At 43.4% G+C, this 25,661-nt stretch overlaps 2 protein-coding genes across 2 annotated transcripts; both read left to right on the top strand.

Moving 5' to 3' along the window:
• Positions 1-356: 356 nt before the first annotated feature.
• On the top strand, positions 357-4,713 carry LOC135496262 (ethanolamine kinase 1-like). The gene is made up of 8 exons (XM_064785495.1): positions 357-566; positions 1,007-1,266; positions 1,723-1,881; positions 2,163-2,305; positions 2,714-2,800; positions 3,152-3,312; positions 3,875-3,963; positions 4,152-4,713. The coding sequence occupies exons 1-8, from the start codon at positions 357-359 to the stop codon at positions 4,222-4,224; spliced, it is 1,182 nt and encodes a 393-aa protein (XP_064641565.1). The 3' UTR covers positions 4,225-4,713.
• A 91-nt stretch (positions 4,714-4,804) lies between these two features.
• On the top strand, positions 4,805-25,262 carry LOC135496261 (complement C3-like). The gene is made up of 35 exons (XM_064785494.1): positions 4,805-4,917; positions 5,590-5,759; positions 6,114-6,305; positions 6,861-6,931; positions 7,130-7,267; positions 7,834-7,879; positions 8,148-8,235; positions 8,547-8,646; positions 9,202-9,426; positions 9,940-10,137; positions 10,646-10,840; positions 11,258-11,443; positions 11,782-11,937; positions 12,459-12,533; positions 12,655-12,778; positions 13,244-13,399; positions 13,659-13,791; positions 13,995-14,358; positions 14,822-14,905; positions 15,192-15,285; positions 15,672-15,773; positions 16,055-16,319; positions 16,727-16,898; positions 17,456-17,527; positions 18,091-18,286; positions 18,611-18,834; positions 19,243-19,410; positions 19,807-20,093; positions 20,475-20,562; positions 20,768-20,836; positions 21,126-21,336; positions 21,704-21,817; positions 22,143-22,226; positions 22,433-22,574; positions 23,031-25,262. Exons 1-35 carry the CDS (start codon positions 4,850-4,852, stop codon positions 23,149-23,151), a joined length of 5,178 nt encoding a protein of 1,725 aa, XP_064641564.1. The 5' UTR covers positions 4,805-4,849; the 3' UTR covers positions 23,152-25,262.
• Positions 25,263-25,661: the final 399 nt, after the last annotated feature.

The following is a 25,661-nucleotide window of genomic DNA, read 5'->3' on the forward strand; positions in this document are numbered from 1 at the left end:
GCCCAATTATTGCCATCAAAAATACATCTAACTCGTTTATCGTTTCAAATGTATGATCTTCTTAGGAAAGGGAATATAAAGAGGTATATGTAGTTCAGACTAAGTTACACAAAGTCGCCAATAAGGGTCGATTTACGCGTGTGCGAGAAACACTTCTAATGCTACAGCTAAATCAAACATACATGCAGGTACCTGTTAGAATACCAAGTTCACCCCCTTGGCTCATACTTCAAGTTTCCCCTTTAAAAGGCGGCAAGAGAAGAAAATTCGCTAGCCAAAGCCTAGCCTAGCTAAACATCTCTAGTGAACCTGTCACTCCTTTTCTAAAGTCTCGGGTATTCAGGATTGTCATCGATATGGCTGCTTATCTATTAAAATACCAGGTAATTTGCTCATTAGATACCTCGCTTTCCCCGGCCCCGGCAGCCTGCTCGTATCCTTCAACAATGGCTAGCACCGTTCTCGTTCTCGACGTTACTGTCGAGCCCTCGAATCTAGAGGAAGGGCTTTACGGAATACTGAATCATGTGAGGGAAGGATGGAATAAGGACGACATCATCTTTAAGGTAGTGCTGTGCTCATTTGTCTCTCTGAAGTTTTTCTTACTTGTTTTACCTTGGCTAACGTTCAATATAGCCAATCAGCGTGTACTCCCATGTACTTTAAGAAATGCAGACTGGCTGGAAATGGCTCGAAGGTGTTTGGTGTTCGATTACCAGCATTTCGCAAGTTGATCGAGTAGAAAACTGTTTAAAACATAGGACTATACTCTACCTTATTATGAGCTGAGCTACAATGATCATTAAAGCATAAGTTATGTAGTGACAACTAAATAAATAGTCCTGGTGGCCTTTTGCATTTCACCTTGCCAGCCAGACAGTTCAATGAAACAACTCCACTTCAAATGTCTCCAGTTTTTTACCTTTGGACAAGCATGGCACCTCTTGAAATATATCGTGATCTTTTTACATTTGAACACGCACATTTGTCGGATTTCTCTCCCCAGAAAATGCCCAGCTTTTTTAGCAGTAACCAGAACACGGTTTGTCGTACAAGTGATGACATGGCAGGGGCTGTTATGATCCGAGTATGCTGCGGGCAGGGGGACACCCAGCAAGAGCTAGCAGCAACACAGCTCCTCCATGAAATATTGGCGTCACCTAGGCTGATCTGTACGTTCAAGAATGGAGTGTGCCATGAATTTGTTCAGGGGAATTCGTGCAATTGGAATGACATCAGCGCTTTCAAGGACGTCAACATAGCCAAGTAAGTGGAGGTCCAACGTTTACTATTTTGACTCCTTTTTAGCCTCCACCGGCCTACTGCTTGCGCGCAGCAACTGTCGATCCCCTTCAAACAGTCTGCCAACATCGTCTCCTAACTACAGGCTCCCCTAGCGGCCTCCACCGGCCAAATGTATCCTCCCCTGAAACAACCGCAAACGATCTGGTGATTTCAAGCCTACAATGAACCCTAACTGGGCTCCCCTAGTGACCTCTACTGGACTTTTATAATCCCTCAAACGCCCACCAGGCCAGCCTAATTTGTGTTATCAGAACATGTGAATGTGTATAGTTGCATGCACATTTAGATGTAACTGTTCAATATGTAAATGTAGATTGAAAGCCTGATTAAAAACGAAGGAGGCTCTCTAGCTCTCAGTTACAAATCGTAAAATAGGAGTGGCCTGGCTGTATGAGCCCCGTCTCTTCTTCATTGCAGAGCGGTAGCAAGGGAAGTCGCCAAGATTCACAGCGAGCAGGCTCTCCATCTAGCCTTGAATAAGTATGGTATAAAGGACCATGTGGTGCCGTTTGGATATCTGTTCGGGATGTTGCAAAATTGGTCGACAAACACAGGAAACTCTGAAATCGATGCAATGTAGGTAGAAATTCAAATTCTCACCCTTTCTTCAAGCTTTGCTATTGTTGGTAACCATGGCTATGCGATGTCGTGCTCGTGTACTCCTGGAATTCTGAAGGAACTGAAATGGCAGGACAGGTGACTTGGAGAGTAATTTTCAACAGGACATCGATCGCTTTCTTTTACGAGCTTTATGGGTCTGCCTAAAGTAGAATACTATCTGGCATTTTGTGCACAGCTAACCTCACAACAAAACCTACTTCATGTCATTCAAACCTTTCACTTTAAACATGTTAAAGGTTATCAAGTCATTTTCCATCGGCTGATGTCCTGCAAAAGGAGATAGAAGGCTTGATGAAGATGGTGACGGATGAGGGCATTGCGACTGTGTTCGGCCACAATGACGCCAATCCGACCAACGTCATTTACAACCCGGCACAAGGTATGAAGACACGAATGTGACCGCGTTAACCAGCTCATCTGTTCTGGAGACTGGTATCCGTAAGAAGTAGTTTTCTATGCCTTGTAATGGGTCATTAAATTTTGGCACTTGCTGCTCAAGGAAGGAAAACCCGTCGTGAATCGTAAGTCAACTCACTGCCCAAGCGTCCGCTTTTGCTACATCGCAGATACTATGTAAACCTCCGTATTCTTTCGTTTTGGCCTACACGAAGCATTCCTAGTTTTTGGAATTTCACATCTTCAATGACGACTTTCAGCTTTTTCCAGTTATCTTTGTATTCTAGGGCAGAACATGATCCCTGAGATTAGAACATGAGTAGTTTTGCCTCACGGAAAGAACTATCAACCATGAATGTTTAATTTCATATATCATTTCGGTGTTTAACAGGCGTGGCCACTTTGGTAGACTATGAGGTGTGTGGAATGAGCCCAGAGACATATGACCTAGCCTCTTTCCTGGAAAGTTCCGCAACAGGTGAGCCGCCTCGTACGAGATATGTCATAAAGAGGATAACATCTGACCAATGTCGATAGAAATGCTTTATTTTCTTACTTACGTCGTATCTCTAAATTGCCACTTTGGATGATAAGAAATGGAGAAAATCAGGTCAGCTGGACTGGGCGGGTTCGAACCACTTGATCCAGTTGCTCAATCAGCGTTCAAGACAATAAACGCCAACATCAGCTAAACTAAGCATTATCTCCTAAAATAAATTTCATTGACAATAGTATCGTTAGGACTTAATTCTAATGTTGCTGATGACGACAATAGTGCAACGTGATAAAAGCGCTTTCTGCATCATCACTGCCAACTCGATTTTTCTAGGAATGTACCCGGATGTAGACGCTCGCCGTCATTCGCCAGATTTTCAGAAGGAATTTCTCAAGGAATATATTAAAACGAAGAGGATTCTGGAAGGAAGTGGTGATGACATCACTGAGAAGGATGTCGAGAAGCTATACATACTGACGACGAAAACAGTGCTGGTAAGACAACTGACTGTAACAAGATCTCAAAGTATAGATATTTTTGCTGACACAAATTAGTACATGTTTTCAGAAATTTTGCGGAAGACAAAAAGGTTTTAGAGCTGTATGTATGGAACTTCTTTGAATTCTGTTGATGATATTTCTACAGTAGTCTCATGGTCTACGCATGACACCCCCATGCAGTGGCCCTGAGACTTTGAAATCTGAGGACTGCAGGCGATTTTTCACAGGCGGTCCAGTTTTAGTGATTCAGCAGCATGATAATGCTTTTGTTATGATGACATTAGTGGCAGTGTGCAGAGAAAAACCCCAAGACCATAAAGTTTACTTTGTGATGGCCTTGAATGAAATCTATTCAACAAAGATTGTTGTAAAATAGAACTCTGATTAAAACTTTATGGAGCCGCTGCGTGGACGGGTGGCGCTGCATCTTGAAAGGTCCCTGGCTTGAATACCGCAGTCGGCGTGGGTCTTTCGGAAGGTATCTTGGCGGAACGTACCAAGGTGTCTAAATGGGTACCGGTCAGAAACCTTTTCAACGTATCTTCTTCTTCTCCAGATCGTATATTTGATATCTGCAATGGCGTTTGTCACAATCGGCGCGAACCCTATGCCAGGTAGCGGTATAGCTGGCAAGGATCTGATCGGGTAAGACTACCATAAGTTACAAGACCGAAGCCTTGAATCACGGATTATGTAACCTTCCAATCGTTAAAATAGGTAACCAGGTCGACTGAGATCTCGTCGCGACGTTCACGAAGACAAACACAAAGTGATATAAAAGTAACTTAGTGATCTGCAGCAATCTTGTTCAAATTAATCCTTTTCTGTTTCAGGTTAGGTATAACCCGTTACATGTGGTATCAAACCAATAAGGAAGAAATATTGGCACTTAAAGTTCCGGAATAAACCGCTTATTCCTAGACGGGCTATGTTCTCTATTGCTAATGACGCTTGGCCTGACCGCTATCGCCTGTTGACAATTACGCAGAATCCTTTTTTGCCGCCTCGAACCAGGATGTAGATATCAAGTTGAGGTGGTAAATAAATCATACAATTCGTAGAAACTAGAGTAGCACAGCTGTATTGTTTAATATCTCGATTGTCAACTCCTACCTTCATTCGCGTCTGGAATAGATCTATAATTGTCGAGTGAGCCTTTTGTCTAACTATTCTTCCTGACAGTGATTTTGTGACTGTCTTTTATTTCCAGCGCTTGTTTACTTCCACCAGTACATCATCTCTATCTACATGTATATCATTTTTTGGCTGACGCTTTTTACGAGTTCAAAAGAAAGGTGGAAGAATCCTGCATGGTCTGGTAAAACCCATCAACGAGGAAGTTCAAAACAACTTACCCTAACCCATTTCTGCTCAAAGGCAATATCAAATAACATGTAATTAAAAACAAAAAACATCCGTCAATTTATGAGTCATCAACGGCCTCATTCTTCTTAACAAGGCCTTTTCTTATCTTATTCGACTGCGCGCGGCTATCATTTCTGAGCTGACATCGAAAGGAGAAGCAAGCAAGATGATGACTCCTCCGTGGATTCTCGGAGTGTTTGTCACTTTGGCGGCAATGTATTTGACAGAAGCAAGGTGAGTACACAATTACACAATTCTCAATTGAATAGGCCTCTTTTGGATTCAAGTTTTGTGGATCATCAGACGATATGGTATCCCGTATCGCCAATGTTATGACTGCCTAGGCCCTCTGTGCACGTCATGGCGTACCCGGTCACCTCACGGCTAGCGGCTATTGGTAATACCAGATTGTTTGGGAAAGATTCTGGTATTACTAGTGCTTTCCTGTCAACCAAATAGGTATTTGAATTACCTGTTAATCGCTTTCGTGCAGTGGCGGAACGGGGAAATGCCCTGGTAGAATTTAGAGATTTATCGAAGTGATGTTCGAATAGGCCTAGGCCAGCTACTGTCCCCAGTCGAATCTTTGCATTTCGATGCCCGAGGCTCGCGTCTGCTTTAACCACTCAGCATAATTCTATGGGTCCTTGGTTTTGCCTCGCCTAGATATGGTGCTATTATGACAGACCAGAACCCCATTTACAGCCGAGAACGAAGACACTTTTGTTTCCGAATAGCCACGAAAGATAGGCATATTCTATGCAATGTACAATGTATGTTTCATTGATTTTGCGAGAGATTTCTTATCAGTAAGCCTATATCTTAAAGAAATGTCAATGACACTTAAGTTGTTGATCAAAGTGTCTGTCTGATGTACACCTCACGGAACTAAATTTACTTTTTCAGCCCAAACCTTTTCGTTGCCTCGCCGAATCTGCTGAGGGTGAATTCTGATGAGGATGTTTGGGTTACGCTGCATCACACCCAGAACAGCCCGGTAACAGTCAAGGTCTACCTGGAAAACTATCCCGATAGGGGGCAAAGATTCTCCGCGAGAACAGTCACCATCGGGAAAGGTATGACCCGAATATAACAAAGACGCATTGCGCAGCAACAACCCGAACACTGATTCATTTTGTATTCAGTCGAACCTGAAATAGAATTAGGGGGAGAATTGAGCCACCCACCAGGGGTTCCAGCGGTGCGAATCAACACCATAGTTATAATGCTTTCGACTTCTAGTCGGCAAAAAAAAGTAGACCACTCTCCGCCCAACTATCCAAGTTGTCTGGGGAGACCGCTTCCCAAGGTGTACAGCTTCCCCGTTCCCCAAGGCTCACAGGTTTACAGCAAACCTAAGTTCATGATCCTTCATGTATTAGCTCCCCGGCCGACACCATCTTAGTATATGTCAACCCCACTTATTCCAGATGAGAGTAAGAAGGTGACCATGCGAGTGGGCTGGGGGGACATCCCTCAAGTATCACAGCAGACCTATGTCTACCTGGTGGTCGAATGTCAAGCCCTCGTCTTCAGGAAAGAATCGGTCATCTTACTCTCCAAAGAGTCAGGCTACCTCTTCCTGCAAACTGACAAGCCTCTCTACAATCCACATGAAACGGGTAGGTCTGCATGTGTTTTTGGCTAGTTGCGTCTCAGGGCGTATTTTAGCTCTCCAATGACTTTGACTTTCCTACTTGGCATTGTCGACTTTTTCGATACTCCAATAGATCTCACTGGAGCTGGAGAACCATAGTTTACTGAAAAGACCTGTTGTTTTATCGGGATGTCGCATACATGTATATTCATCAGTATGCTGGACGCACCATTTACTAGACTGTGTCCGCACCATGAACCAAGTCCTTATCCCCTTGCGTGAACGTCTACTAGGACACCATGAACCAAGTCCTTATCCCCTTGCGTGAACGTCTACTAGGACACCATGAACCAAGTCCTTATCCCCTTGCGTGAACGTCTACTAGGACTATGTTTCAGTACCAGAAGAAGAAAGAGATTGAAATGGTAAACGAGTACTTAAATGAATAACTCAATCACTCACTCCTACAACTTGACATTTCTATGTCAACTGTGCTACTAAATCCTGCCTGAAGATGCCGCCTAGAAGCCTACATTTTGATGTAACACATTTCTAATAATCCATTACATCTATGTTACAGTCAACATCCGTGTTGTGTCTCTTGACTCTGAGATGAAGCCTTCGAACCATGAGATTACTCTTGATGTTATTGTAAGTGAATACATCCGTTATTTCTTCATGTGGCATCCATTTCGCCTTCTGTGAAAGGGTGAAAGGCCTCCTCAGCCACGTGGTTCACTAGAACGTACAGTTGCTTCGAAGATCTGCTGGTCGAATATTTGTTTGAATCTAATATCTGCAATAAACATGCTCAAAACTGACAAGTTTCTTCTCTTCTTTCTTTGGTAGAATCCAAACGGAGACGTTCTCAAGAGGTTCAACAAGAAGCGAGCAACTAATGGCTTTGTGCAAGAAGAATTCGACCTTCCGAAAATCTTGGTCTATGGAAACTGGACGCTTCAAGCAAGTTACAAGGATACCTTACAGGTAACATCATAGTTATCTTCCAAATGTATACTGGTGTAAATTTTAGCAAATGGTCAGTGCCCAACATACTGCGCTTTGACACATCATTAGTAGGGAGGTTGAGACCAGGCCAGGGACTTATTACGGATAGGAATATACACATAATTTGTCCTCTGTTCTCAAGCTCCCTATTGCCCCATCTACAGGCCGGTGCATTCCACATTCAGCCTGAACTTCTGGCACCTCTCACGTGTCTGTATTGCCTCAATCCGAAGACTGGCATTTTGGTCATCTCTTCCAGCTGGCTACTTAGTTACTCTAATACGGAATGTAGCGAGTAGAGATAATTGCATTGCTCAAGAACAAAATGACGAAACAGCCGTGGCTATTGATAATACCAAATGCGTGTTTGACAATACATGTATCACTATTAGGAAAGGCTATGATTTGGTAACGAAATTATTTCGAATAGGTTTCCCTAATGTCTGAATACATTCATTGGTTAACAACGAAGGAATTCATAATGAGCTTGTTTTGACGAATTATTAACCTTATCAGATATCTAAATGCTAACTTTTACACTGCAGCCTGGGGTCAAAAATACTTCAATCGAATTCGAAGTGAAGGAATATGGTATGTATCAATGCTGTCATTACTTTTTTATCCAACACAGACAGCGCGTATGAGCATGTACGAATGCAGAGTTTGGGATCCGAGCGGACTGAGTTCACGTGGCACCCGTGAATACAATCCTCGCGAGAAGTTTCCCCACACTAGGCAGAACCAGTTAAACACAGTAGCAAAAAAGCAATCGAACTGGATTAGACGCTCGTGTCACCTACCTGTCCCTCCCCGACACATTTTCAGCCATGTCTTTACCTTTTAAACTTTATGTCTGCAGTGCTCCCAACGTTCTCGACCCAAGTGAAAATCATCGACGACTACATCCTAGAATCACAGCCTGAAATCCAATACAGGATCACAACAGAGTAGGTTCAGAAATTATTAGAAACATTTACTGGCAAAAAATCAAATATATAAATTGTAGACAGGCTGGTTTCTTGCCTTTGTGACCACACTCATGCTCAGACAATGTCCAGCATCCTCGGAATGGCTAAAATGATATTTGGGGCACTAATCATACCAGTCTACACATTGAGATGATCAACTGGCTCATTGTGATATGATGGCTCTTCCGGGAGTTCAGGAGACGACTCGACCTAACCGCTCAGCGATTATCAAGTTGAACATATTCAACCACTGGAGACAAGTTCATGGTAACAAGTCAATGTCTTTCCAGATATGTTTTCGGTACTGCCGTCACGGGGCGTGGCACGGTGTATTACTACTTGCTTTCCCCTGATGGCATTGAGCTCCAGATAGGATACAAAGAATTCGACGTAAGTACGACTGTCTTCCACCCATATGCGCAATATTTGATGAAAAGGAAAGGCTGCATGAGGAGAAAAACAAGAAGCAGATGTGTGTCATGCTGAAGTTCGTCCAGTTGGTTTGTCCAGGTCAACTGACTGTACTGCAGACCAATTGGTCAGTGCTTGATATTTCAGTTGGGTTGGTCAACTTGATGACTGCTAGTACATCTCCAGTTCGGCCACTTGACAATAATGGTCTTGAGAATAGGCTGCAAGAGTGGTTCAAACAGATGAGATAACTTCCACATGTGTATGTACATTTTTGGGGGTAAATAGGGTATGGAAAGTTCAGAAGGATCACTCATTATATATTCGTTTCATATGGTTGTTATCAGCAGAAAGAAAGTCAAGAAAGACAGTTCATCTATCATTTTCTAGCCAACTTCTGTCCTTCCGGATTTTGTGATAAATCGGTCAGAGAGTTAAAACAACTGGTCACATTGCATCGTTTCAGCTCTTACTGATTGAAAGATAAACATGCAACAATGACACACTGCTTAAGGAATATGTTTACAACTTCAGATCACAGGCGTTCATATCGGAGCAATTACGAAAGATGTATTTGGGGATAAATGGTTTCCGCCGGAGAATACCCGCCTCCTCCTTAGAGTGAATGTGAGAGAGGGAGCTACTGGGAAGCAAGAGAGTTCCAGCGACTCATCAGCTGTCTTCGTGAAAAGTCCCTTTGTCGTCTCATACGAGAGGATGCCTAAGTTTTATAGACCTGGTTTGCCTTTCTCTATCGAGGTGAGAAATCGTTTTCGCAGCATTGTTGCTTTTTCTCCGTTAGGTAAGCGAGCATCGCTCTAACCGAATGTACATGTTTGTGACCTTTCCTCTGGAACAAATAAAACGTCACGTACGAATCTCGAGTTCAAATCCGATAAGTCGGAGAGCCATTATCTTTGTCAATGAAGTACCCATTCCCAAAACCAAACCCAGCTCGAGATGCCCATGTAAAATAAATCAAAACGATTTGATGAAATCGTCACTGAAGCCGTTTTTTTCAGAGGGCTTTATCACAAAAGCTCATCCTGGAATCCCGGGCCTGGAATACCAGACTCGTACGCCCCTCACCTCACACATGTTAGGTAAGCGCGGTCATTAGCGGCGAGTGCTAAAGTTCAGCCAGGATGACAAAAACTCTCATCGAAAGCTTTACAAAATCTAACAGGACAATAGTCCAGGGCCCAATATCTGAAACGACGCTAAACTACGATATCACATAAACGTACCGTATGATAACCTTGTTCTAAATAGTTTGACCTGACCTACCCCAACAAATTGGTGGCGGCTGGTATCCCCATCAGCATAAAGGCCCTGGTCACTACTCCAGGAGGCGGACAGCAGGGAGCTCATGCCAATCAAATAGCAACGAAGAACTACACAACTGACCAGAGTGGAAGGCAGCAGGTGACCTTAGATATACCTAGTACTGCATCCAGTTTGATAATCACAGTAAGTACATAAAATCGCCCTGCAAGATCCAATGATGCTAGTGCAAGAAATACTTCACCTCGTGAAAATAGGCAAAACCGCAAGGATCTTACTGACATGCATTAGAACATGCAACCCCAATGCTTCACACTGACTCATAGACCATATCATTCTTTATAATGGTATTCATTGCAGCCCTCAAAAAGCGAGCTACGTACACACAAGTAACTATCAAAGATGCCATTAACTCAATTATCAGAAAAGTGGCACGTGACGTTAAATTTTTCATTTGATAGGCTAGCAAAAAGAAGAATGGCTGAAATGACGAAGGCACCGAACTGGACACATTTCGTAACTCTTTATATATACCTTGGCAAATGAAGGCATGATATTGTTTTGTCACCGCCACCACACTGAAAAGGTCTTAGGCCGTATCATTTAGTATCTTCTCGTCCATACTAGTAATTGAACTGTCTTTAGAGTACATGTACCTTTGGTAACTAATCAACGGCTACCATTTGAATTTTAGGTGAGCACACGCGACGCTGGTCTTGCGGCCAAACACCAAGCTAACAAACCAATCACTCTCGAGCCACACGTGAGTGGTAGCAATAAATTCATGGTGCTCCAGGTGCTGACTTCTGGTGCAGAGGTCAAGATCAACCGGAATCTACAGATCAGGGCCGATTTTACTGAGAGTGGAGCCAAGAAGGTCAACTTTATGGTAAGAACATTCAATATATATACTGACAGTTACCAACAAGGTATGATTCAAAAGGTGTCCACGTACGGTACAGAGGTTTGATGAAACGTACCATTTGGGACCATAATCGCTCTCCCCATTAATTAAGAGAGGACGTCATGCCTGCGCAGGTTTCCACTGAGGGAGGTTCCACTTTTCGTAAACTAATACTAAGTAATGGTGTGATGATTGGCATGCTATGTTGTGTCTCTGTCATAGGACGAGCAGAGGTAGAGAAGAGCAGTACATGCCATCCACAACCCTCATACAAATACTTTACCTCACTCGTGAGGAGTTTTGTAAAAAGTGACATTTTCCTTGTACTCTCTTCAACAAGGAGGATACAACATTGTATGAGTAAAAGACGGCACATGTTCACTTCACTCACTTAAATTGTAGGTTGTCGCCCGGGGAAAGATTCTGCAGCATTTCACGAATCTGGTGAACGACAGGCAAACTCACGAAAACATCCTGATCAGCCCCCTTATGTCCCCGCAAGCCCGGGTGATAGCCTACTACGTCAGCGGCCGTGAGATCATCAGTGACTCATTGGTTCTGGAAATTGTTAAATCATGTGGAAATGAGGTAAGTACGAAGTGATGTAAAGTGATGTGTTCATGAAGTCCAGTGGCTCCTTGGCTGGCTAGCTGGAGGCCGCCGGCTCACCTTCTTCTCCGTTTTGACGATTTCAGCTGGGGTAATGTCAGTCTTGTGAAGCTCAAGGAGGTCAAGTACATTGTTGTTACTTCAGAGAACCCAATGTCTAAGTCATTAGTACTAAACTGAGCCAGAGACAGAGTTTGCAAAATGTAGTTCGCCTCATTTTGGCTGGTCAAAGCGCCGATTTCGATACTGCAAATACACGTATGTGTGCTATCGTTCTTGCTATCCTTTGTCAATATCGTGTTTGATTTGTTTTGTAGCTTACCATCACAACAGAGAAAAACCATCGAGAATATTTACCAAAAGATAATGTGAAGCTTACCATCGCCGCCGGCAAGAGGTCAACAGTCTCGGTGTTGGGGGTGGACAAGGCTGTCTATCTGCTCAGTGAGAAGGATATCCTAACCAGGAGTAAGGTAGGTCTAAAGATTGAACCACGCGAGGTCATGGAATGAATGAAGCCTTCAACCAAATGTCTGATTTTCAAAGCTAACATGATTAAGATGGTGTTCAAGGCGAAGGGGTCACTACAAAGCTTATTGCCAGAGATCACAGTGGACGAGAGTGATTACCGACCCACTCTACCCTGGTTTTAGAGTGTGTCGGTGTGCATTGCGGGGTCACACAGAGGAAAAGCATCCGAGTTTTGATCGGAGGTCGTGGGTTCGAGACCCAGCCACTGCCACACGGCACTTTCAACTGGTCCGAGGTGGCCAGGTGTAGCTCGGTGTGCTGTATTTCTTCCCTTGAATTCTACAGAAAGGTTTGTGTGTTAGGCTGGGTAATGTAAAGCACTTTGCGAGAGCAGACAGTATACAAGCGATCATTCTATAGAAGAAGAAAGAAAGTTAGATATCATTATCAGAATGAGTAATCCATATTTTACTCATAACTTGCGTTTGAAAATAAAGTAAACCTGTTTTTTTTTACATTTCAGATGTTTAAGAAGATGTTAGAGATGGACATAGGGTGTGGTCCTGGTGGGGGCAAGGACGCGTCTGATGTTTTCAAGGTAAGCCAATGTAATGTGATTGGCTCGGTTGTATCGCAGCTTTGCTATCTAGCTTGGTGAGGTATTTTACCTCTACCTCGGCTGATTACCTGTTAAACATTCCAGCCACTTTTCCTTACAGCAAGCTGGACTAAGCGTACTAGCAAAGACAGGCGTTATTGCCATCCCAAGAAGGAGCACAGAGGGATGTCCACAAAACAAGTTCAGGAGGAGGAGAGATGTCATGGCGACGTATTCAGATATCAGTAAGTTTCTCTTATTTGATCGGCCAGGGCCTCCATTATTTTGGGCAGACTCCAGTTTGCCGATTTCTGGGTGTCTTTGGAAATTATATCAGATCGGAGTGGCGGCAATAGTCGAAGAGAAAGGTATCGTGTTGCGTGCTGCATCCTATCACTTAAAAACGAATAGGCAGACTATGGTGTCAAACAACACGCCAAACTGAAGGACCTCACGAGATTCTCTCTTAACTAATGCCTGTCTCTCGCATTGCTACAGTCAAATATCGTCTGGCTTTGACGGATGTAGGCCCATAATGGCTGGGTATGGGGCCGACTCAAATAATGATGTACTCATTAAAAATTAATTACATGCATGTTGTAATCACTGGTGGGAGGAGTAATTCTAGCTGCTCATCTTTTAGTTTTAATGAGAAACGCTCGGAGATGAATGATGATTTGCCCTTCCTATATTTCTTTCTTCTCGATCAGTCGCTCGTCTGAGCGATCAGGATAAGGTATGCTGCAATCAGGGAGTGAGCGACAGTGTCGATGCTGTAAGGACATGCCGGGAGCTCACTCGTGATTACGGATCGACACGACGGTCCTGCTCTCAGGCGTATTTACAGTGCTGTGAGGCTGAGAAACGTAAGTTGACTCTCATCAATGTTCGCAAATATATTCACCACTTCTTGAAAACCAATTTTCCTGAAGTCTCATTTAATCCTTACTCGTGATTATTTCAAATCCTAAGATCATATGCAGTGAACGAGTTTCGACATAGACCTTTCTAGGGTAACCAAGTAAAAGGCTACAAAAACATTGAAATCCACGACATGAGTGTACAAGATAAAAGAGGCAGCAAGTTACTGTTTCTGTCTCCTAATTTCTTTACTCCTTGCTGCAGGCAGAGTGGCAGGTGGCCGTGGGAGGTCAGGCGCCAATGATGACCAGCTCCTTCAAGGATCATTTGAGAATGTAGAGGTTGATATAAGGAAAGACTTCCAAGAAACATGGATCAACGAACTTCTGACTCTTGGGTAGGTTTACCTCTTTCAGAGCATCAGATTGAGACAATTTCGTACCAAGGAAAAACCGATCGTAGGCCTACGGAAGAAGCCACGACACCTGATTCTCCAACTCTTGTTAGCTCCCTGAACAGCGCATGTTATGTTAGACGTGTATAGAGTACAGCTCACATCTCCGAATCATGGCGAAGAATAACGGATTTCTTGTCTTGCAGACCAAATAAAGCAAGCACCGTCCTGACTCGGAGACTCCCCGATTCGATCACCACGTGGGTGATCTCTGGGGTGAGCGTGTCGCCAGACCAGGGCATGTGCGTGGCAGTACCGACCAACATCACCAGCAGGAAGAAATTCTTCGTCCACGTTGATCTACCGTACGCTGCAGTCAGGACAGAACAGCTCGAGGTCAAGGCAACCGTTTATAACCTGGGCAACCGTAACGTAAGGGTCCACGTGAGCTTGAAGGCAGATGACAGTATCTGTTATGCAGCAGAGCGGGAAAAATACACCTACCGACAAGAGGTTACCGTGGAAGCGAAATCGGCCAAGTCGGTCACTTTCCCTATTGTACCGCTGAAGGTAAGAGGCTGGCAAGGACTTGTGCGTACCCTCCGTGAGATACCAGCGGACCCACCAGGGAAACCGATAGCGAACAAGCCATGTCTGTATATCATGACAACCATTTTAGTACAATTTCTGTTTCGTAGGTGGCTGTTATTTCAATGAGGTTACATTCTTGTCCCCTTGTCGTAAAATATGGCATGGTAATGCTACGGAAACTGTCAATATTCTCTGAATGGAGGATGCGAGATTTCCAGCGAGTCAATTGTTTAACCAGAGACCCTGTCTATTAAAGGGAATTGTCGTGATTCTTTTCTTGATTGGCCAATTGCTGATCAAAGCCCCAAGAATATTTTCCTGGGAAAGTGGAGATGGGAAGCAGAAGGGTCAGCAAACGAAGATGTGTATGATAAGTCCGCTGTTCAAGACTAAATCAAGAACATTCCTTATTCATAAGTTATAAATTGTTTCTTTCGTTCAGGCCAAGGACCTACCATCAGAGATAAGCGTTAAAGCTCTGAGTAATCTTGATGGTGATGAAGTCATCAAGAATATCCGAGTGGTTGTAAGTAGCATATATGAATCCAGTTTTCAGAGACAATGCTGTAGAATCCGTGCAACATGCTATGAAAAAGAAATTCAAGGTTCACAGAAACCTCGCATCTGTTTCTTGCGCTGCATATAATGTAGTGAAACCGATATAAACTGCTTGCAAAGAGGTACTAAAGAAACAATGGACACAGCTTTGTTTTCGAAATCTCAATATCGACCAAAGGACTGTCGAAATGATATGAGAACTTTTCATGGGCTGAGGCTGCAATTGATTATGCTGTGGTTGTCTTTGTCTTTAGAATGAAGGTGTGAAAAAATACAAAACCGAGTCCATCCGCCTCGATCCTCAAGGTATCATGGGTGATGCTGGCAGTGGAGCAGCCAACTTGGAAGGTAGGTATTGCCGCGCTTGGATCTTATTGATAGTAGCTTTTGGTTTGTCGGATACTCACCAGCCAACTAACTTTATACCTATCTCGGGCAAGGATTTCGAAGCTAAAAAGCCAGGAATCCACGGTTGTGGTTTGGTTGGCGGCAGGCGGGGTACGATGGGTTACAGATTGTCTGAGAGCTAGGATCTTGGGGCTAGGGGGGGAAGCATTAGCATTGTTGCAAGCCGTGACGTCACCACCTGCAGCCGTAAAGACCGTGAATGAACATAAATGTACCAGCGTAAGTTAAGGCAGTCTTCGAGGTGTTAATTGATAGTAATATTTTGATGTAAAATCGCATCGACAGCTGATTTATGCCGAATCAGTGACCAGCCTCTCCTCTTTCAGTCACTATCGACAAAAAAGCAAAGCGTCAAACCGTGAAGATTCCTCTCACGTTTCCAGTAGATACCATCCCAAAAACCGAGAAGTGCTCAGTCAGTATTCATGGTAAGTATGAGTACAGTACTGATCATTGTTCTGCCTTACCAAAAAAGATGCGTAATATAGTACACGTATTCTCATTGACATATTTATCAACGAACAGAGTGAAGTACTTGAGAGGAAATTGACTACTGTCAATGTACTTTCTACGGTAAGGTTTTAAAATGTTTCATGGGGCCCACATAGCTCTAATATATTTAGTAAAGGGAAAGGAAAGGCAAATACATCAGCCGCAAGAAACGTTTCATCATCGTGATCATTATCACTGATATGTTTTTCTTTGCAAGGTAATTTACTCGGTCCAATGGTCCCTTCTGGAAACTTTGACATATCGAAGAGATTCAAACTACCAACGGGCTGTGGAGAACAGAATGTTATCACAATGGGCCCACTCGTTTACTCCACCAAGTACCTGCTACGGATCGGCAAACTAACTGGCAAACTGGAAGCAAATGCATATGACTTCATCACAAAGGGATACGAAAGCCAGCTTGCTTATAAGAAGAAGGATGGTTCGTTTGCAGCTTGGACATACTACCCCTCAAGCTCATGGTAAATACGTATCAATGTTTTGTATATTGCACCATCTAAAGGGACAAGTATGAAATATGTTGGGTTTTCATATGAAAATGACGTCCGTCCAGTTGGACCGAGACTTCTCCAAACGGGATCACTGATAATTCACTAAACTGCATAAAATAGTGCGCTACAAAGGAATGCCCCAAACCGCCTTGCAGCACAAGCTGAAATCATTTGTTCGAGATGAGATTTAGTATGATACAACATACGGGGGCATGGTAGCAAGCAGGGTATGTCTCCTAGACTGTTGAATCCACGTCCATCTCGTCAAGACATTATCATTGCAAACGTTGCTCTTCCTGGAGAGCACCACTGCATATTAGCCACTCTCACCGTTTAAGTTGGAAACTCTCACGAACATAATTTCTTCTTTAATACAGGTTGACTGCCTTTGTCACCAAAGTGTTCTGCCAGGCCAGCACCTTTGACCAGATTGGCGAGAAAGTACGAGAGCACGTGATCGACGCCGTGAACTGGCTCTTCAAGAATGCGCAGGACGGCAGAAGCGGGAAGTTCTTCGAAACTCATGTTGTCGTCCACAAAGAAATGCTGGTGAGTAAACAATAACAATGGCAAACACTTATTATTTTGCCTTTGCCATGTATTGGACGACACCTGCTAAGCGCCTCCACCCTCTGCATCCAAACATTTTAGAGAGGAAGTGATTGTACGAAGAACTAAAATGTCAGTCCGACAAGAGGTGATGACAGCATGTGGAACGCACGAGACACTTTATGCCACCGTGAAAAGATCGAAGTCCAACTGGTTTGGGCACGTATACCGACACAACTCGCTTGCAAAGACCTTCTGGCAAGGCACTGTTGCTGGATGGAGGAAGCCAGAAGACCCAAACATCAAAGAATTGACCGACCGCACAACACCTCAACTTATCCGGAAGGCTGAAAGTTATCATCTTAAGCACGCATCAACGATACCGGCTGCCTTTGCGCACGAACTTTGGTCATGGGTCTTAATAGAAGGCCTAAACCCTTCAATCTGTCTGACACCATAAAGAAAGGATCCTGTGGGAATTTATCCGATTTTGAACTCTTGTTTTGTTATTTAAAAAATCTCATCTCTGAATTGTGTGTTATCGCTCTATCATTCAGGGCAAATCTCTAATGAACGACGTGACGCTGACGTCCTTCATTGTGGAATGCATCTACAGTTGCAAGGATGTGGTAAGTACTTTTCGAAGTCGAATCGTAAAGATTTGCCGTCCATTCCAAAGAAACATATGGCGAAAGGCCTTTGCCTGAAACCCTCAGCAAATCACATACGATACCTGCGTCTAGCTTGGAGCATTCCATGCCAGCTATAGGTTAAAGTAATGTCATTTTCGACCTTGTAACACTCTAACGTGATAGCTTTTATCATCAAGAAATCAATCCCACATGCACAACATCAATCCGGTCGGGTTTGGTTTGGTCCCGTGTAAACGGCCCAATTATCTCATGAACGATAATTATGGGGTATGGGCCGCCAAAAATGGAGGGAATGTGCCAGAGGAAGTGGAAAAATTCCAGTGAAGTAGTGAGTGTTAAGTGCCTGCTGCTACAATAACGTCGAATTATTCATTGTCAAAAGCAGCATACTGTGCCTAATCACACAACATGGACTATCACTGCACAAGGTGCATGCAAATCATCATCAACTTCTGCCATCGGTAATACCCCCTAAAATAGATAGCTGTCAAACATTTAACCAAGGCAAACAAATAAGTCGACATCCATGTCACTTTCAGATCGACCTATCGTCCAGAGAGTTCGCCAGTCCAATGCGTAAGGCAGTCCAGTATCTTGAGCGAAACCGCCAGAGCGGGCAAGTGCTGGGTAACCGATACGGCCAAGCGATCCTCACTTATGCCTTGACCCTGGCAAACAGCCAGCACAAGTTTGAGGAAAACCAACTTCTATGGGCTATGTCGAATTTTGACCCAGGTAAGGAAATCCCCATCTCACTGGGTATCAGCTTTAGTATTCAAAGCCATGTCAGTCCTGTAACTCTTTACCCTCTATTCATGCATTTCGTGCAATTATACTCTTTCATATGTAATGCACAGAGTCATTCAAACTATACGGAATCTTTGAGTGGAGTTTTCTCAAAATGAAAATGATGCTGATATTGGTCACTTCGTGAAATCATCGAGGAACAGTCTCGGCTGTGACGAGTTAAGCTTGTTCGAAATGAGGTCTGATATCGATATGTCTATATGAGGTAGGGTTTCTAACCATTTTCTGAACCATTTTCGACACATATTTCAGTAACTGGTATGCGATACTGGAACCTTGACGGGCGTCAACCGGACAATCACAACGAGCCCACATGGTACACCAAGAACGCACCAGCCGCCGCCATTGAAACCGCCTCCTATGCCATTCTCGCCCTACTCGCAAGCGGCCAGGAGAGTAACTTCACCAACAGTGGACAGATAGTATCCTGGCTTATTCGGCAGAGAACGAAGAGTGGAAGTTTCTCGTCCACAACCGTAAGCTATGTTTAGTCCTGTGTCGTCCGTGCTGTACAGGCAGATGAGTTCGTGTTTTTCACTCAGTCATCAAATTGGTGACCGCCTGTTTGTACCACATTCGATGTGTTGCCCCAGTGGGGAACATTTTGAATGCTGTTGATAGTTCCTCCATGATACTAGCCAGAAAACGAACAAAGAAACTCTTCTACCCTACTTCTTCATCATAATCTTCTCATTTGTCGTGTCGTTCCGTAACATCAATGTTCTCGTTCTTTTTAAGATATACATGTATGAGCCGGTTCTCATAAGTTCCAACCTCCGTCCCACAGGTCGTGATATGTGTTCGATTGACCAACGAACAGTCGAGAAGGACAGGCTCCGAGGGGTTCTAAGTATCTCGAGTTCAGTATGAATGATTTCTTTCAGGATACTGTCCTAGGTTTAGAGGCCCTTTCGGAATACGCCTTCAGAGCCAGCTCCAGAAGTATACTGAAGATGAACATACGATTTTACGCTGGTGGAACTTCCTTCGGCGTGTACGACAACTTGGTCCTGAATGAGACAAATAGCCTGATTCCAATACTTATTGAGAATGTAAGTTCGGTAGCTCTCTCAGTATAGCAGTACATGTGTAGGTAGCTTTCTCAGTGTCCATATCGGCTACATCATTCTTCCGTACCCAAAATTACCTTTAGGCAGGCAGCACCTTTTCCCATGTTTTTCATATACTCGGAATGACTCGTTGGTCGACAGCTCCAGCTGCGAAATAAGGATACCAAACTAGTATTCCCATGACGGATGAGGACGTTGTTCTTAATATCAAAACTGGTGTCAGTAATAATATGTCTTAAGTCAGCGCAAATAAACACGAACGCATTTCTTCTGCAATATAAATATGACAATATGAATTGCCGTCATCCTCCTTATAACTTGGTTGAATTATCAAACTCTTTCAATTGTGTTCATCAAGACTATCTAATCCGTCTTTAGAATCTTCCTATTGGTGACAAACTTAACGTAGAAGCGACAGGTACAGGGTTGGCCCAGCTTCAGGTTGAGTGTACTTACCATGCTCCCGCGAAGGATGACAAGGGCTGCCCTTTCACGTTAGAGGTTGACAGCACGGAATACAAGGCCACGGCTGCTGACCTTGGTCCACTGGATGCCGTGCCTGCTCAGAATCTCCCTGATAGGTCGAGGTTCGGCGGGTTTCGGTTCAAGAGAGCTGATGATGGGGGAACAAGCAGTTTCGTGGTGAGGATACAGTCACGAATAAGGTACGTCGAATGGTTCTAATGCCTTCGATAAGACATCTTGACCATCACATTTTGAGCTGGGAAAGAAGTACCAATCGTGGAGTAAAAGTCATGGAAGTGTAGGCTAAGGGGCGTTGTTGGTATACCAACCCCAAGAACAGCCCCACGAAGCGTTAAGTCCCACGCGTGATGAGGATGTGACAGTAGGTGAAGACTCAATCCTGAATTGATAGAAGAATCAAAATGCCTTATTAGCAACACCGTCCCAGATATTCGTCCACATAACCGTATCTAAGCGAGCTTGACGTTCAGAACTCCACGTCTTGTTCGAATTTGAACTAACGGCACTTGTGCTTTAACAATGCGTAAGCTGTATAATGAAATGATTCATATTACATTTAGGTTTAACGGCGGCCAGAAGGTGGGGATGTCAATGCTTGAAGTCTCCCTGTTCACTGGATTCAAACCGTATCTGCCAGATTTGGAGAAGGTAAGACTAATTTTTCGATGATGGCGAAACGAGCCTATCAAAAATTGTTTTCTGCGGGGTTTTTACGGTTATAGAACATTGGCAAACATTTACTCGGCCTCTCCATCCGCAAGGTTCGAACGTCTTGAAGACAATGTGAATTTTGATACTCATGATACTAGTAAAAGCCAACTAGAAGGTTCATATTTCGTTATTTTACTTTCAGTTGAAAAAGGATGGTAAGATTGACCAGTTCGAGACAACGGGATCTTCGGTGCTGTTTTACTTAAAAGAGGTAAGGCTTGCTCAACGTATTGAAGGTATTAGCTGATCGGACCTGTCTTCTGTACATGTACCATCTGGGCCCAGATTACGGATGTTCCAACCCAGTGGTAGCCTGTCAATGGTCATGTTTACATCCCCTAACTGAAGGAGAATATATTACAGCTCGACAAAACAAGACTTGTCTCCTCTTAGAGATGCGAACATTTCAGTTGGTTCTTTGAGATAGAGCCATCAAGAGAACAACGCAGTGTTGACTTAGACGTCTACACTCCTATTCAGAAAGATATTCACTTTTATAGATTTCTAGTATTGTGGACACCTTCGTGACGTTCCGAGCGACCCAGAAGTATAAAGTTGGCAAGACCCAGCCCGTGGCCGTCAAGGTGTATGACTACTACGAGCCCAACACCCGACAATGTACCAAGTTCTACCACCCTCATGCCAGGAGTGCCCTGCTGGCTCAGTCCTGTGATAATTCGCAGGGGAGGGAGGTCTGTGCGTGCGTAGCAGGTGAGTGTGAAGTCCGACAACCGTATTGTGAGGAATCCGGAGACCTTCCAGGCGGATGTCGAGCGAATGGATTTCAGCCAGGATTAAAAACTACATCGATTGTTTGGCTTCAGTCATCAAACATCCGCAGCTGGCAACATAAACCAAAAACTGTCAGCCCACACAAACTTCATGTCTAAAGAATTTATTACATTACGCGTCAAAAGTGTTTACATTCTACGTTATTTAGCTTTTGTAACAGAGGAAAACTTTTAACGACCAATGAATGAACTAGATTAACGAACGCTTCGTTGTGGTAGACAGGAATATGTAAAAGTGTTGTGCTATTGGATGTATGCCCCTGACCATGTTTTTTCCAAACCCACAGGAACATGTGCTGAATATTTTGGTTTTGACAGAGCTCATCTGCCGAGAGGTTTGAGATTCAGGATTAAGAACAGGAACATATTATACCAAGATGCATGCACCATTTACAACTACGGTAGGTTTAAAAATTGATGACACTTCTCCATACAGTTTCCCTTCTGATTGCTCGTTACACGTATACTCTCGATAATGGCGTCTAGCAGGGCTCTATAATTTACTATTTTAGTTGAGGTGACTTGCCCTAGATGTGCCACGCAGGAGCTTTTTTCCGGACTCTTATAAAAAACAAAGCCGCAGAGGGATCATGATTTGTATGGATGAGCCAGGCATTGAGTGGTTTATCAGTAATTTATCAGGACTCGCCCTTTAATTACGAGAAAGCTGTCCCATAAACCGGTTGTGTTTGGTAGTAATCAAATCATTTATTGCTCATGTTTCAGTTGTGAAAGTAAAAGCAGGGCAGAAATTCATCAACAAACCTCTGGTGGAAATGCAGGCAGAGATTCAAAATGTTATCAAGCTTGGTAAGTAAAATGTGGCTTTTTGAGAAAAGCACTGTTTTCAGGCGTGCGACCTTGACAGAAAAGCCACTGGTTTCGTCTTGAAAACTTGTCACATTTCTTCAGTTCGATAATTCACCACATTGTGACGAATCGCAAATAATCCACAAACTGCGCTCCAGCGTCAGAGTAATACCTAATTTATGTGACTTATTTCCCCTGGATTTCAGGAAGTGACAATATCGACACTGGTGAGACGATTCACTTCGTTTGGAACTCTGAATGTGTGTATCCGCTGATGGAGGATGGTGTATCGTACCTGGTGATGGGAATGGACGGAAAACAATACGTGGATAAGAATGGCAGAGCACAGTACGTACAGCTTGCAAAATCAGTTGTTGACAATTTTGGCAATTAGTGGAAACAGACATCGAAATGGCAGTCAAGCTAGGTGTCGCAACCTGGCACCTAGTTCAAAATGTTTGTTGCAGTGAAACTTGCCCTGCAACGTGTGCTCCTTGCATTACACGAGATCGATCTATTATATGCACAATTTGACTAGAGTACAGTTTTGATGAGCATGCACAACTATGAAAGACTGTGGGCCTGCGCGGCCAGGACCCTGGGCCAGTTGGCCATCCCAGGCTACATCAAAAAGACAATAGAAGACAAAAGCCAACCATGAGGTCGACTTGTAAATCAAAATATGGACCATGACAGGTGTTTGCTTCTGGTCACGGCAAGGACTGGTAGGGATGACGGGTGTTTGCCTCTTGGCGTTACGAGTTGTATGCTTCTTTTAATAAGTTGTGTCCACTTCTTTTCCAGGACTAAATACATTCTGGATTCGTCAAGCCATGTGGTGGAATGGTATGGACAGGATAAGAGAAAATACATGGAGGCCTTAAATGCCTTCGCTGGCAAGCTTTTGCGCCAAGGCTGTCCTTAACTGTGACCTTATTCGCCTTATCCAATTTTGCCTTCTCCCATTTAGCCTTCTCCTAACTTGCCTTTTCTCAATTCGCCTTCTACGATTTCGCCATCGTCTTATCTCGCCTTTGTTCCAATTGGCCTTCTTCCTAACTCGCCTTCCTCTCATCTTGCCTTATACTAGTTTACCTTTTCTTATTTCGCCTTTGTCCTATTCTGCCTTGGTTCCATCCTGCCTTATCTCATCTTGCCTTTTCTTGATTGACCTTTGTGTCAATTCGCCTTCTTCCCATTTTGCCTTCTCCCGTTTCGCCATATCTCACTTCGCCTTTTATCAATCAGCCTTCGTTAAGCAAGGGGTCTATTATTCGCAGGGGGGGGGGGGCAGTGTTTTGAGTAGTTTAATGATTTTGTTCAAAAAAACTTTGGGACTTGTATTATCTCATGCTAAGTTATAGCATTGCTGAGAATGAAGAACATCAAACATACCAAAACCATCCAAAGGGAACACTGCGTGGGACGTTCTTGAGAGCTAACTCATTCTGTGAGAAGGCCTCATAATTCCCCAATGATCAAAGGAATACATCTTCCAGATTGCTGGATTTGAGTAGGCCTATTGACCATAGTCCATAATAAAGAACTTCAGAAGCACTCACACTTTGAATGATCAATAAAATACTTAGCACCCCCATCCCTCCTATATAGTACCAGGTCACAAGTCTTACTCATCAAAGAATGCCAAAACACTATGCCAAAATATTTCCATGAAAGACTTGGAAAACTCTAAGATTTGACAAACATGGGTAAATATACTAAGTTGGTTTTGGAGATACATGTAAGTTTACATGTGGATGGTTCAGAAGTTATGAAGATTTGAAAATATTGGTAATTAAGCAGCAGCCTTGGGTAGGGTACCAAAACATAATTCGTGGAAACACTCTTATATGAAAGATTGGCCCCACAAACATGGGTAAAAGAGACAAAAGTCTTTTGTAATATGGTATGTAATGTAATATGACTATAATGGCTGAGAAGTTATCTACACTTGTAATTTTGGCAATGTCCACCAGGTTTTGGTTGGGGGTACCCCCGAATGGACCCTAGAAGCCCTTCAACACTGTTGAAGACACTTTCATATGAAAGATTGACTCAACAAACATGGGTAAAGACACCAAGTTTGTTGCAAAGTAGGAAGAAGGCGAATGGGAAGAAGGCGAAATAATACAAAGGCGGGGCGGGTTAAGGCGAGATAGGATGAAGGCGAATCGGGACAAAGGTAAATTAGGACAAGGTGAAATAGGAGAAGGCAGATTAAGACAATGGCAAACTGAGACGAAGGCAAGAATGGATAAGGCAACTTGTGATAAGGCAAGATAAAACAGAGGCAAAATAGCATAAGGCGAAAAATGAAAAGGCGAAAAAAGACAAAGGCGAGATAGAATAAGGCGGATTGGGAAGAGGCAAAATTGGAAAAGGCGAAATAGGAGAAGGCGAAATGTATATTTTTTAAAGGCAAAATGGGAAAAGGCGAAAAAAGACAAGGCGAAATGGGCATTTGTACATGCATCTAATAATACCCTTGAAAAGCTCAATCCGTGTGACGAAGGACGCTAAGAATCCGTGTGGCTACGAATGACACTAAAATTCCGTGTGACGAAGGACGCTAAGAATCAAACAAGTAACAATCGTAGATGCTCAGTTGTTCATCATGATTATAACTGTAACAGTTCAGAAAACTGCTGCTTGGTCTTTGGAAAAGACAAGTAACTGTGTGATGTCATACATGCTCAACCTCAATGCTGTATTTTATGCCTGCTACAAATTTTGCATTATGATTATGTCCTGTAAAGAGCCGATGATGATTTCTCAACCCAACCACTTGCACAATCTCTTACACTTCCTATCCCCAGATGATGCAGTGGTTGGCTACATTTTCTGGTGGGCATCTTATCTGTCTGCAGAATTTTACAATTAGCCTATATTTTTTCCACTTCATGTCCATGATTGTGCAGCTGGCAAACACGAAAAGAGACAGTCATATTTTCTTGACGTGATTGCCGTAGAAGAATCTGTATGATACTCGAGATTATTGTGATATACAAGTAATAAAATGCTTTTATCTCTGTCTTACACCATGCCTTGTAAATTGTATTCTGTGCAGCTGTCCCAACGGCCAATCAGAGCTCAGTAACTTCGCCTGACGTCATCAAGTAAGAAACGCACGTGTTGTTAGTCAGTAAACAAGATCAGCGAAGCACATTGACAAATGGTGCGAGTTCGAAACTCGGAAGGACCCAACAAATTATGCACTTTTGCCTAATTCTGCACAGAATGTACTCAATGGTACGAACCTACCTGTCAAACAAACCTCGCTGCCAGCGTCCCCAAATGTCCTTCTGACATGTTTAGCCAGTGCATTGGGGGTTTGGGAAACATGTGTAAGGGGGAGTCATTTTGTGCCTGGGTCTTGAATCTCACAAAGACAAAATCTTCGAAATCTGGATACATAACAAATATAATTGATTTATC

The sequence above is a fragment of the Lineus longissimus genome, chromosome 11, assembly GCF_910592395.1.
Source record: "Lineus longissimus chromosome 11, tnLinLong1.2, whole genome shotgun sequence".
NCBI lineage: Eukaryota > Metazoa > Nemertea > Pilidiophora > Heteronemertea > Lineidae > Lineus > Lineus longissimus.